The 14,490-nt window shown below is 38.0% G+C and overlaps 1 protein-coding gene across 1 annotated transcript in view; it reads left to right on the forward strand.

Annotated features, from left to right (window-relative positions):
- Nucleotides 1-5,560, forward strand: part of LOC133639907 (uncharacterized) — a 14,115-nt gene extending 8,555 nt beyond the window's left edge. The window contains exon 6 of the mRNA XM_062033596.1: nucleotides 5,373-5,560. Within this exon, the coding sequence (XP_061889580.1) occupies nucleotides 5,373-5,560 (188 nt within the window). The remainder of the gene's footprint in view (nucleotides 1-5,372) is intronic.
- Nucleotides 5,561-14,490: the final 8,930 nt, after the last annotated feature.

Consider the following 14,490-nt stretch of genomic DNA (forward strand, 5'->3'; position numbering starts at 1 on the left):
ATGAGACCAAGACTAACAGAAAAACATAAGTGACCCGAAAACCCAAACAGAACACGATCCGCGCAGCGGATCACAACAATATCACCACATGGGCTCCGGAACACTTCAAAAACCCACTGTCAGTAACTACAGTTGGTCGCTACATCTGTAAATGCAAGTTTAAACTCTCCTATGCAAGGCGAAAAGCGTTTATCAACAACACCCAGAAACGCCGTCGGGTTCGCTGGGCCTGAGCTCATCTAAGATGGACTGATACAAAGTGGAAAAGTGTTCTGTGGTCTGATGAGTCCACATTTCAAATTGTTTTTGGAAACTATGGACGTCGTGTCCTCCGGACCAAAGAGGAAAAGAACCATCCGGATTGTTTTAGGCGCAAAGTTGAAAAGCCAGCATCTGTGATGTTATACGTGTATATATATATATATATATATATATATATATATATATATATATATATATATATATATATATATATATATATATATATATATATATATATATAACTGCTGTATATATATATATACACGTGTATATATATATATATATATATATATATATACACGTATAACATCACAGATGTTATACGTGTATATATAGTGTATATATATATATATATATATATATATATATATATATATATATATATATATGTATATATACATATATATATATATGTATATATATATATATATATATATATATATATATATATATATATATATATATATATATGTATATATACATATATATATATGTATGTATATATATATATATATATATATATATATATATATATATATATATATATATATATATATATATATATATATATATATATATATATATATATATATATATATATATATACACTACCGTTCAAAAGTTTGGGGTCACATTGAAATACAAATACACTATTCATGGAGTTAAAGCAACTTAAACTGCACGATGTAATCAACTTTAAAACTGCTCAAATTATGTTTAGGGCATCCCAAAACTCTCTACCATCCAATATACAGAACCTATTCCAGGATAGAGGTGCTCACCATAGTTACAGTCTAAGAGGAAACAAATTATATTTTCCTAAATTTAGAACAACTTTAAAATCAATGTGCATTTCAGTGCGTGGAGTCAGTCTGTGGAACAACTTAGGGGACGAGTTAAAAACCTGTTCTAACATGATTCAATTTGAAAGACTGTTTAAAAAAGAAGTAATGAAGAGGTACGAGGAGGGAAGAGAGTGATGCCCTTAGCACAGAGCGATGAGAGAGAGGTGTATGGTAAGAGAGTGTTTGGGCCTATATGTGTGTGTGTGTATGTGTGTGTGTGTGTGTGTGTGTGTGTGTGTGTGTGTGTGTGTGTGTGTGTGTGTGTGTGTGTGTGTGTGTGTGTGTGTGTGTGTGTGCGTGTGTGTGTGCGTGTGTGCGTGTGTGTGTGTTTTGCCTCGCCTTGTCTTATCTCATAGTAACAATGGTACTATTGTATTGTTAGTGTACAGGAGCTTTTCTTGTTTTTGTTTGTATAGTATTGTTCTTGTATTATATTGTTTATGTGGAATGAGTGAGAGGGGTTGGGATATTATAAGCATTTGCTTCATCCAACCCCTTTTCAAGCCTTGCATAAATGTCTCTGCCAAATGTCCTTATTTTTGAAGGAAAAGCACTGTACTTTTCAATGAAGATAACTTTAAACTAGTCTTAACTTTAAAGAAATACACTCTATACATTGCTAATGTGGTAAATGACTATTCTAGCTGCAAATGTCTGGTTTTTGGTGCAATATCTACATAGGTGTATAGAGGCCCATTTCCAGCAACTATCACTCCAGTGTTCTAATGGTACAATGTGTTTGCTCATTGGCTCAGAAGGCTAATTGATGATTAGAAAACCCTTGTGCAATCATGTTCACACATCTGAAAACAGTTTAGCTCGTTACAAAAGCTACAAAACTGACCTTCCTTTGAGTAGATTGAGTTTCTGGAGCATCACATTAGTGGGGTCAATTAAACGCTCAAAATGGCCAGAAAAAGAGAACTTTCATCTGAAACTCGACAGTCTATTCTTGTTCTTAGAAATGAAGGCTATTCCACAAAATTGTTTGGGTGACCCCAAACTTTTGAACGGTAGTATATATATATATATATATATATATATATATATATATATATATATATATATATATATATATATATATATATATATATATATATATATATATATATATATATATATATATATATATATATACGTATAACATCACAGATACTGGCTTTTCAACTTTGCGCCTATAACAATCCGGATGGTTTATTGTAAGTGTTGTATGTAGGCCCATGTCGCTAACGTTACTTCGTTACTGTCAACAACGTAACGTTAACGTTAAGGGTAACGTAGTGGAAACAGCCGTTCTTTGCCTTGATAAATATGCAGAGGGCGACGTGTTTCAAATATTGGTGAAACGTTTTAATTAAAGCAGTTACTGCATATGTGAAATTTTTTTAAAAATTATTAGACATTGGAGAAAAAAGCTAAATCATAATATGTTCAGAAGTATTGTCTAACGGAGTCGCCTTTGCCAATAAGGGATTGACGACGTAATGCAGTACACTATACATAATCATATGCATTTTGCATCTTAAGTGACATTAAACTGTTTGTGCTCTCTGTTATGTTATAGTACCATAGAGTGGTTGGAAATAAAGTTTGTCATTTTGAGCAACATTTGTGATTATATTGGTGAGTATTTGTTCATTTTAAAACACCATTTGGTTATGACATTCACCATGATTTGGAAATAAATTACATGTGTTTATTGTCTCCCTGCAGATCTTGTGTGACGTCTCTGCCTGCCGCATTCCAAGATAGATGAATAGGAAGTGCAAGCTGTGCTCTGTGTCCTTGGACACACGTCTAAAGTTATTTAGGCATTATCAGTTGCACCATAACCACTTCTCAAGCATCAGCCCTCTATCATGTTTGTACATTAACTGCATCTGTATTTTCCGGTCATTTAATGCACTTAAAGCTCATTTGTCTCGGTGTCATAGTGATACAAGCCAGAGGTGTGGACTCGAGTCACATGACTTGGACTCGAGTCAGACTCGAGTCATGAATTTGATGACTTTAGACTCGACTTGACAAAATGTAAAGAGACTTGCAACTCGACTTAGACTTTAACATCAATGACTTGTGACTTCACTTGGACTTGAGCCTTTTGACTTGACATGACTTGCTACTTTCCCCAAAACCCAAAGCTTAAAAAGTTATTTGGGAGCGCTCCGTATCTTTCATTTTGTACGTGTCTGTCTGTATCAGCGTGTGTGCTGCCTGTCAGCTGGTGTGCTGTCAGTACAACAGCCAATCAAATTAGTTATACGTTGTTTTCATCACACAGCATTCATCCAATCAAATTGCAGGACAACCACCGAACAAGAGTTGTCAAACAATGCGGCAGAGAGAAACAATTATGCCAAAGTTGGTTTCGTTCGGGTATAAAAACTACGACTTGGTCAACAAAAAACGAATTGCGTATGCAAATCACGCAGTTCGAATATTACAGACGGAGACGCAACAACTTCCAACTTCGTTTGACATTTGAAGTTGCCCAAAGAAGGGTAAGTTTTGAATGTAAGATAACGTTTATTGGCTAAGTAACATGACTTTTATTTGCTGTGTAGTTAAATCAGTGAGGCTGTAAACTCACTGCTAATGTTATAACCATAGACATGTTTTAAGGGTACGCAGCATCGAGCGCTACTGCCTACTGGCGCAGACGAGACGCGGGGCCGCCATCTTGGAGTGGTGATCCGCTCCACTCAGTGCAATTCATTTGTCAGGAGCAATGAACTGTCAGCGCATTTAATTATTTTTACCTCACTGAATACCACTGATTTTCACGCGGTTTTTTGTCATACGTGTAGCTATGATAACGGACACATGTTTTGGCAAGTTTTATTATTCATAGTTTGCTTAACAGTAATATAATATTCTTATACGCTATAAGTGACCAGACGTCCGAGATCAAAACTGGGAATATAATCCCAGAGAAGGGGGAAAAAACGGTAAGCTATTTTTAAATTGAAGAAACAATATGATTACGTTATATATACATGCGTATATCCTACATAAACAATGTATGAATACATTAGATATCTATATATCTTAGGGACCTATAGACTGTATCTCTGTTGCTGCAGCAGCAGAGAGTTTATTCTGTCTTGACACTTTGTATTGATATTTTGTATTACATTCTTCCCTTAAATGATCATGTTTACAGTGATTGTTATGTATGTATTTTTTATGTATGTCGCTTTGGATAAAAGCGTCTGCCAAATACTTAAACATATATAAACACCTGAAAGTCTTTATATCAGCTAAAACCACCAATTTGTTTCACTACATTCAGAATAAAACCAAATGCTGTTTTACCCAACAATGTTAGTATTTGAATATTGTTACTTGAAGACTTATTCCTGGTTACAATTATACTGTTAAGAAAGTATTGTCTTATATTTTGCCTAAAATGAGAATGCATCATAATCAGTGGCGGCTGGTGAATTTTGTTTTAGGTGGGGCTGAAAGTTTGTAAACCAAACCCCTGTAGAGGCGTCATCCTCCCCCAGAAGATTTATTTGTGATTTTCACATACAAATATTGAAGATCTTTGCTCCTTCTCAACTCTGTGGTAATATTATTTTCATAAAATACAACCAATAGTATGTTAATGTTTGTTTTTGCAAATGTGTTTATTCTGTAAAGGAATGAGTTAAATGTTTAAAGTTGTTTAAACTATTAAAATTACTGTTAATAGTGCTATTATGAATTGCAATGTCAGCACTATTTTTTTTCCTGCAATTTCAAATGCACTTGTTTTAATAAATAAATACAGCGTTTTAAAAGCATACACAATCTGTGTAAAAATATTAGTCTGTGGTTAAAAGGACTTGAAAGGACTCGAAACTCAAAATGCAGGACTTGGGACTCGACTTGAGACTTTCCAGTCTTGACTTTGGACTTGACTCGGGACTTGCCTGTCTTGACTCGGGACTTGACTCGAGACTTGAGGGCAAAGACTTGAGACTTACTTGTGACTTGCAAAGCAATGACTTGGTCCCACCTCTGATACAAGCAGAGTAAATGTGACTGATGGTTCACAGTCAGGAAGTGCATTTTTTACATGTCCCTTGTGTGGCACCAAGCAGACATTTTCTGAGGCATCACTATTTTCTCATTTAAGGAGTCATTGAAGAAATCATGAGATGGTAGTATGTCCAAACAGTAACTGCAGTTACAGTACAAATGCGTACTCGTCCTTCAATGCACACAAAAGCCGAAACCATGCTGGCAGTTCAGATTTTGATACGAACATTGTATCTTCAGAAATGAATGGTACACCAGACACACCTGCTGGTGCAAATGTTGAGGAGGGACTTGCTCAGTGTGACGGCACAGACACCTTTGACCCTGTTGAGGTAGAGAGTCAGTGTGACAGACACTTAAAGAGCGCAGCTGCACCAAAGTTTAGCATCGCTATTCTTAAAGATGAAAACAATTCTTCATGTGTCTGACCTGGCGACTCAGGACATAGTGGAGCATCTGGCACAAATATTTTCCCTATCCCAGCCTCTAGTCAAACAATCTCTTAAAGTAGTCTTAGAACATCATGGCATTTCTGTCAGTGAAAATGCTCTAGATGACATAGTTACTGCAGTTCTGGAAAGCAACATTCTTGTAAATGCCACAGCTAAAGGTAAAGAGTTATCTTCAACTAAAAGAAGGAAAACCTTTGTTGAAAAAAACTACCCTGTGGTGAAGCCTGTAGAGTATGTGCTGGAGCCTGGACACACAGCAGTCTACATTTCTATTGTTGACATGATTCAGAAAATGTTCAAACATACAGACATTCTGGACAAAATCCTAGAAACAAAGATGTCAGAGGAAGGTCATTTCATGAGCCACCAAGATGGCTCATACTATAAGGAGAATGAATTATTCTCTTCCTCAGATGATCTAAAGCTACCACTCATTTTGTACATCGATGATCTTGAAATAGCGAACCCACTTGGAACATAAACTATGTTCAGTCTACTGGGTATTTGCTGACCTGCCTAGTAAATATAGATCATCATTGCATGTGATTCAGTTAACAGCATTATGTAAGGTGTCTGACGTTCAGCGGGTTGGATATGAAAGAATGTTTGGTCCTCTGTTACGAGACATCCAAACTCTTGAGCAAGATGGTGTTTTTATTGAGTCCATTGGTAAAGCTGTAAAGGGAACAGTGTTGTGTGTGCATTGGGAAAATGATACATAATAAATACTTCACCCTGGAGTATTTAAACAGAAAAATTGTCTCATTCCCATACAAACACACAGACAAGGTTGACAGACCTCAGCCTATCCCAAAGACCTTCACTGTGAAGAAAACAGTTGGTGGAAATGGCCATGAGAATGCTACTTTGCTCAGACTTCTTCCATTGATGATTGGTAGTAAAGTTCCAGAAGAGGGTGGAGCATGGTGTGTACTCATGGATTTGAAGGAGATAGTTGAGTTGATGGTTTGCCCAGTGTTTACAGACGAATCCATCCAGTATTTGCAAATGAAGATACAGGATCATCGACACATGCTGCAGGAAGTTTTTCCTGATTTCACACTCAGACCAAAGCATCATTACACTGAACATTATGCTGACCTCATACGTTGTTATGGACCTCTTGTCCACTTGTGGACAATGAGGTTTGAGGGAAAACACCGCTTTTTCAAGTGTGTAGTACATGACAAACAAAACTTCAAGAATGTTTTAAAAACACTAGCAAACAGATATCAGCACATGGTGGCATACTCTCTCAGTGCCCCATCCTTCTTCAAACCCCACCAGCAGACATCAAGCGTCTCATCTGTGATGGTATCAGGGCTTCCTGATGTTGCAAAGGCATATGTTGAACACATGACAGAAAGCAGCTTGATTTACAGCACATCAGTTGTCAATATTGATTAGGCTGACCATATTCTGAAATCCCAAAAAGAGGACACATATATGCGTGCCAAGGCGGGCAGCACGCCAAGGCCGGGACTAGGTGAACATTTGCCAATGATACTCGAACTTGCTTTATAAATAATTTTTTTTTTTAAATAAAGCATTTTTTCTCCTCTGTTGACAGCAGTGTTGGCGCTAGGAATTTTCAAAATGGCGTCCCACAGTAAATGTTTGGGGTCCCACTTTTTTGTAAGGGTTTTGAAAACAAATGACAAATGTATGCATTATCCTGTTATATCTCACATTCTATATTGTGTTTTGGAAAAAGGTTGTCATAAACATTACTTCATTCATTAAAAAAGATAATACAAAAGAAAACAAATGTGTATACATATGTAAATGTATTCAGTTATAAACATTCCTTTTACTTTCTTCTTTCCTTCATGGATCTAAACTTTACCGCTGCTGGTAGTTTTTTCTATGTTTTTATTTAATAAGTTGTAGGTGTATTTATTTCAGTATAAAAGTGTAAAAAGTGTTTTGCTCGGGTCATGAAATGATGATAATGGTGTGCCAGGGCATACATACATTTTATATTTAACGCTAAAATCTCTGGAGTCTACATCAACTTCGGATTTATTCCTCATTTAAAAAGGTTTTAATTTTTTTAATGTTGTTTTTTTTGTTTGTTTGTTTTCTGCCCTATTTTGTCAAACAAAACTATGTTTTTTATGGCAAACACACAAAATATGCAAAATCTTCCACCAAAAATATTTTTCAAAGTGGAATATTTGATGTGAAGTAATCAGAACCTTTGATAGGTCAATAACTCATAATAACATTGCTTTTGATTCAATATTATGTTTTGAGCAATGACCGTTTGAAAGAAAAAAAAAAAACAGCTTTGTTTTATTAGTCAACATTGCAACTTTTTCTAAATTACATTTCACCTTTAAGCTTTTTTATTTCACTTTTGTTATGTTTTTGTTTATTTTAATAGTATTTTTAGAATGTGCCGTGTTCCTTTAAAACATTAGCTGTGGGCCACAAATGGTAAAAAAAAAAAAAAAAAAAAAAAAATTATAATCTGCGTCCTTTCTGATTTCAATGCGTTAAAAAGACACAGAAAGTGCGTTAACGCCAACACTGCTTGACAGTATAACAAAATAAGTCACACCTATATTCTGTAACATTCACAGTTTTGGAAAAAAAAGTGCAGAGGTAGAAATATTCAAAATAACCTCTTGTATATAATGTAAACATAAATAATGCCTCAAAACAAGTTAATTAAATTTAAACAAAAAACAGCAAGCTCTTGCCCTGCACAGCTGTTTTGTGCTTTGTAGTGTCGATATGGGCTTGTAGATCTGTATTTGCCACAGATACATACGTTGCTGCTTTGCACACAGTGCATTCTGCTTTCAATGTGTCACGGCCAGGACGAAGACACGAATACTTTTCCCGCAAATCATCCGTGAAGTTCCATTTACAGATCGGCATTTCTTGTTCTCATGTCTCTCTCCACTTACTAGCTCTCTCGCTCTGTGTCTCTGCCCCTCCCTCACGAATGTTGCTACATGCGCAAACCTTCAGTTGTTTTTTTTTAACCCCTTCTTAACTTAACTCTGGACGTACATTGAAAATACACGCAACCCTAATTCAAAATGCCGGACATTTGAGGCATTTAAGAAACCCCGCCCGGACACCCCGGACACCCCCGCAAAAGAGCACATGTCCGGGGAAAAGAAGACGTATGGTCAGCCTAATGTTGATGGAACTGATTATGGCATGGATATGTTTGTGTCTGTGGGACAGGAGGGTGGCTTGCCTCCGTTCAGCAAAATTGAACAGATTCTCCTTGTCGATACCAGATTGTCTTTGTTTGCAAGACACACACATCATATTACATTGAGCATCTCAGATCGTATGAGCTTTCACCAGGGAACCTGACTGTCCACCTTCTACAAGAGCTCAATGACCCATTGCCTCTCTCTGCATACAGAACGGATGGAAGACTGCTCTTAACACCAAGACGGTTCATCTTACTACACTGAATCAGCTCATTTAAGGTAAATGGCTTATAACTTTGTTCAAAGATGGTTCTTAATCACAATGAAACTAACTCTATTTACTAACTGTTTTTTTTGGTGTTACAGCACATCAACACATCAAGATATGGCTGCTCCGCAGAAATTTGTGGTCCGTGTTTGTGTTGCGACACATATTGCCATGAAGCTCATTCTAACCGAGCGACCACAGTCAGTAAGAGCTCAAGAATATAATGCAAAATAAGTTTAAGCCAAGGCTGGACTATGAGTTTTCCCTTCAATATGAAGACCCTGACTTTGATGGGCAGCTCAGTGTTCTTATGGATTTTCAGGAGCTCCCTGAAAAAGGAACACTGAAAGTGGTGAGATCGGAAAGTGATGTATCCTCCATTTGAAGCTCAGACACAGACATACTACCGCATGTCCCTTTAAGACAGCGTCAGAAAAATTGGCCAGATTGTTTCCCTGTGCCAACTTTTTCTTATGAAGTTGAGCATGTATGTGCCCAGGGAAATGCTGCCTTTGAAAGTTCTGGGAAGACACTGAAATTAACAAGAGCTCAAAAACACAATATCCTGGAAAACATGGCTTAAACAATGTACAACTTCAACTCATATCCACATGACAAGGAAGTGGCTATGGCTGCTGAAGCTCTAGTAGCAGCTCATCCATGTCTCAAAGAACATGGGAGAAAGAATGGATGGAAGGTGGCCTTGAAGTTCAAGATGGGGAATTTTCGCACAAAGTTGGCCAGATCTGGTTGTGCGGAGGTCTCCATCAATGCAGGCAAGAGGAGCCTAACCAACCCTGAAAACGACCATCCTCATTCCAACATCAAAAGAGCAAGAAAAGCAGAGGTGAATTTCCTGCCCAACTTCCCCAGGGGAGAGAATGAGGCAACCTTGGAGGAAATGAGAGTACAAATCACACAAGAGACTGAAAAGACAGAGAGAGACCTGATACTGATAGAGAAACTCATGCACACAACCTTTGCCCTTTGCCGGCAACACATTGTTCAAGGAAGTCCAGGGGTGCGGTAATTCCTGGAGAACTGGCAGTCACAGGTAAATATATAGTATGTTTTGATTAGTAATAGTTAATAAAAGTAATTGATATTTAACATTTCACGTAGAAAATATCTGACAACTCCACATTGTTTTTACACCTAAATATTTATATCTGTACAGGTGTTTGCAGAGTTCCATCGTATTACAAATGTGAATCTACGCAACCAGTTCTACTGTGAACTTGACCGCTATACACCAAAACTAGTTGCACTGTATCGACAGAAGTCCTCAAGGACTGGAAAGGGAGCAGAGGCACTGCAAGAGATGCTGAGAATTTATGACATGGAGGTAAGTTTATGGTTGACTTTTTCATGGGGACAATGCTGATCATATGTGTTGTCATTGCAGATTACAGATGCCTTGATAGTAGTCAGTCATCCTGCTGAATCATAGATAGATTACTGTTTTTAACATAACTGAAGCATATACATTGTTGTATCAGTGACACGGACTGGGCATGCTGGCATTTTTTCTTGTTTCTCAATCTAGGAAAACATGACATCAACATGCGACGCACTCTGGTTCTTCGTGGACTTCCAGTGTATCTCCAGGAGGATGACACTGAATTCTACAAAACCTGTAATGTAAGTACACTACCGTTCAAAAGTTTGCGGTCACATTGAAATGTCCTTATTTTTTAAGGAAAAGCACTGTACTTTTCAATGAAGATAACTTTAAACTAGTCTTAACTTTAAAGAAATACACTCTATACATTGCTAATGTGGTAAATGACTATTCTAGCTACAAATGTCTGGTTTTTGGTGCAATATCTACATAGTTGTATAGAGGCCCATTTCCAGCAACTATCACTCCAGTGTTCTAATGGTACAATGTGTTTGCTCATTGGCTCAGAAGGCTAATTGATGATTGAATCAAGTTCACACATCTGAAAACAGTTTAGCTCGTTACAGAAGCTACTGTGTTTACATAATTATTTGGTAAACACATCAGCTTTCACACTACACAGTCAATAAACTCATTATTCTGCCCTCGCTACTCGTTTTCAGCGTGTGCAGCTAGGCAGATAGAAATTGAAAGAAGCTCCAAAAGTTTTGATAAGGTTTGATTTTTCAATTTTTAAATGTATTTTCCTTCTTCAGTGTTATTTTTTTACACGTCTTCCTTCATTTAGGTTTGTAAGACTGGAAAAAAACAAACATTAAATAAACATTACCAAAATATAACGTCCATTGTGTATTTTACATAAATAATGTATATTGTGTATTTTACATAAATAAAAGAGATTTAATGTTTTCAATACATTTACACAATTAACTACAAATGTTTACGCCAGTGTTTTTCAACCTTTTTTGAGCCAAGGCACATTTTTTGCGTTGACAAAATCCGGAGGCGCACCACCAGCAGAAATCATAAACTCAGTTGACAGTTAAAAGTCATTGTCGCAATTGTTGGATATGACTTTAAACCAGGGGTCTCAAACATGCGGCCCGCGGGCCAATTGCGGCCTGCAAGACGTTTTTGTGCGGCCCGCACTTTAATATGAACGTTTAATGTTAGTGCAGCCTGCAAGTTTTATATGAATGGCGCTTGACAGCGCTGTGTGCGGAGCTGAAGCATTCTTGCCAACCCTCCCGGGCAGCAATACTGGGGACAACAATATTGAGTCAACAATACTGAGGACTACAATATTGAGGGCACGAGGTTTAGCGTCCACTTTTTCTACATACAAACAATGTGCCTGCACAGTCACAGGTTATGTGCAGCTTCAACAGACACACGTAAGTGACTGCAATGCATACTTAGTCGACAGCCATACATGTCACACTGAGGGTGGCCAAATAAAAAAAACTTTATCAATGTTACAAATATGCGCCACAATGTGAACCCACACCAAACAAGAATGACAAACACATTTCGGGAGAACATCCACACGTAACACAACATAAACACAACAGAACAAATACCCAGAATCCCTTGTAGCCCTAACTCTTCCGGGCTACAAGGAATCTACCAATCATGGTGTGGTATATGGCTCTCGAGGGCCGAACATTGCAAGCAAGCAGAGAAACGTTTTTCTGCTTTTCCACGAGACCCGCACACGCTCTTCCTGCTCTCTCTCTCTCTCTCTCTCTCTCTCTCGGACACAACTCTCGCTTTGGTTGTACAGAGATTGGATGGCCCTCAGCAGGGTTCCCCTCACTCCGTACTCCCTCAGCACCTCCCACAAGATCTCCCGGGGGACCCAGTCATACGCCTTCTCCAAATCCACAAAACACATGTAGACTGGATAGGCATACTCCCAGGCCCTCTCCAGGATTCCCGCAAGCGTAAAGAGTTGGTCAGTTGTTCCACGACCAAGACGGAATCCACATTGCTCCTCTTGAATCTGAGGTTCGACTATCGGCCGGACCCTCCTTTCCAGTACCTTGGCGTAAACTTTCCCAGGGAGGCTGAGTAGTGTGATACCCCTGTAATTAGCACACACCCTCTGGTCCCCCTTTTTGAAAAGGGGAACCACCACCCCAGTCTGCCACTCCCTCGGCACTGTCCCAGACTTCCACGCAATTCATTATTCTCCGTGCGTCGGCTAAATACAAATATATTCTGCAACCCCAAACATGTCTTTTTCAAAGCGTGCAGTGAAGAGAAAGGTTACTGATGAGCAAAGACAATTCCAGGAAAAGTGGGAGATGCAATATTTCTTTGTTGAGCACAGGGGCACCCCGACGTGTCTTATTTGCACAGAGAATGTTGCCGTGCACAAGGAATACAATTTAAAACGTCATTATACAACTAGACATGCTGAGGAGTATGCAAAATACCAGGGAGATGAGAGAGTGAACCGGGTTGCACATTATGTGTATGTGTATACATTGTTGCTGACTAGAGAAATCGAATTATTATTGTTAGAATAGAATAGAAAGTACTTTATTGATCCCTGGGGGAAATTCAGCACCACAGTTCGCTCACAATAGACAAGAATAACAATAAATAATATACTGTAATATATATAATATATTATATATATAATAAATAAATAATCGAAATATATTCTACATATACTACATATACTCTACATTTAAGTGCAGTCAAGGAACATATGCATTATACATTCTGATGGCTGTCGGTATGAAGGACCTCCTGTGTCGTTCCGTGTTGCATTTTGGGAGTCTGAGCCTTCCACTGAACGTGCTCATTCTCCCCGCAAGGTCCGAGTGTAGTGGGTGGGAGGTGTTGTCCATAATGGCTAGGAGTTTTGCTAGACTTCTCCTCTCTTGTTATTACTTATGACTGATTTATTTACTTAATTCTCATTTTGTTCATTTATATTTTGATTTTATTTTGTGTTGAAAATAAAAATAGACATTTAAAAATATATTTTTTTAAGAAATCTTTTCTTGCGGCCCAGCCTCACACAGACTCTGCATCCAGTGGCCCCCAGGCAAATTGAGTTTGAGACCCCTGCTTTAAACCATAACCAAGCATGCATCAATATAGCTCTTGTCTCAAAGTAGGTGTAATGTCACCTCCTATTTTGGTGGCTTTTTCTCTTTTTTTTGTATTTTCCTGTAGCAGTTTCATGTCTTCCTTTGAGCGATATTTCCCACATCTACTTTGTTTTAGCAATCAAGAATATTTCAGTTGTTTTTATCCTTCTTTGTGGGGACATTGTTGATTGTCATGTCATGTTCGGATGTACATTGTGGACGCCGTCTTTGCTCCACAGTAAGTCTTTGCTGTCGTCCAGCATTCTGTTTTTGTTTACTTTGTAGCCAATTCAGTTTTAGTTTTGTTCGGCATAGCCTTCCCTAAGCTTCATTGCCTCTCCTTAAGGGCACTCACCTTTTGTTAATTTTTTGTTTTAGCATCAAACACCTTTTTACCTGAATTTACAAAGCAATTAGCTACCGGCTGCCACCTACTAATATGCAAGAGTATTACACGCAGGGGCGCCGCTAGGGATTTTGGGCCCCTCTGGGCCCCTCTCCATCATGGGCCCCTAGAATCCATCTCCTTTACCCCCCCCTTTTCGGCGCCCCTGATTTCACGGTTACTCTGCCGAGCTCTAGACAGCACCGACACAACAACAACACATCATTTGTAGACTATAATTACTGGTTTGCTAAAAATGTTTTTAACCCAAATATGTGAAATTAGATCATCTCCCACGGCACACCAGACTGTATATCACGGCACACTAGTGGTTGAAAAACACTGGTTTACGCAGAAGCAAAACAACATTCACATTCCACACAATTCAGCCTAAATTGTAGCGTTATTGCCCTCTACTGGTTAATTTTAGTACAATACAAGCTTTAATCGCCCAGAGTTACTCTCAGACGAAAAAACACGACCACGAGATTCAATACAAAACAAAGTATAAATATTTATGCACAATATTTATTTACAAATGTTTGTGTAAGTTTCGTGATGAAACTTACAC

The sequence above is a fragment of the Entelurus aequoreus genome, linkage group LG22 (genome assembly GCF_033978785.1).
Source record: "Entelurus aequoreus isolate RoL-2023_Sb linkage group LG22, RoL_Eaeq_v1.1, whole genome shotgun sequence".
Taxonomy (NCBI): Eukaryota; Metazoa; Chordata; class Actinopteri; order Syngnathiformes; family Syngnathidae; genus Entelurus; species Entelurus aequoreus.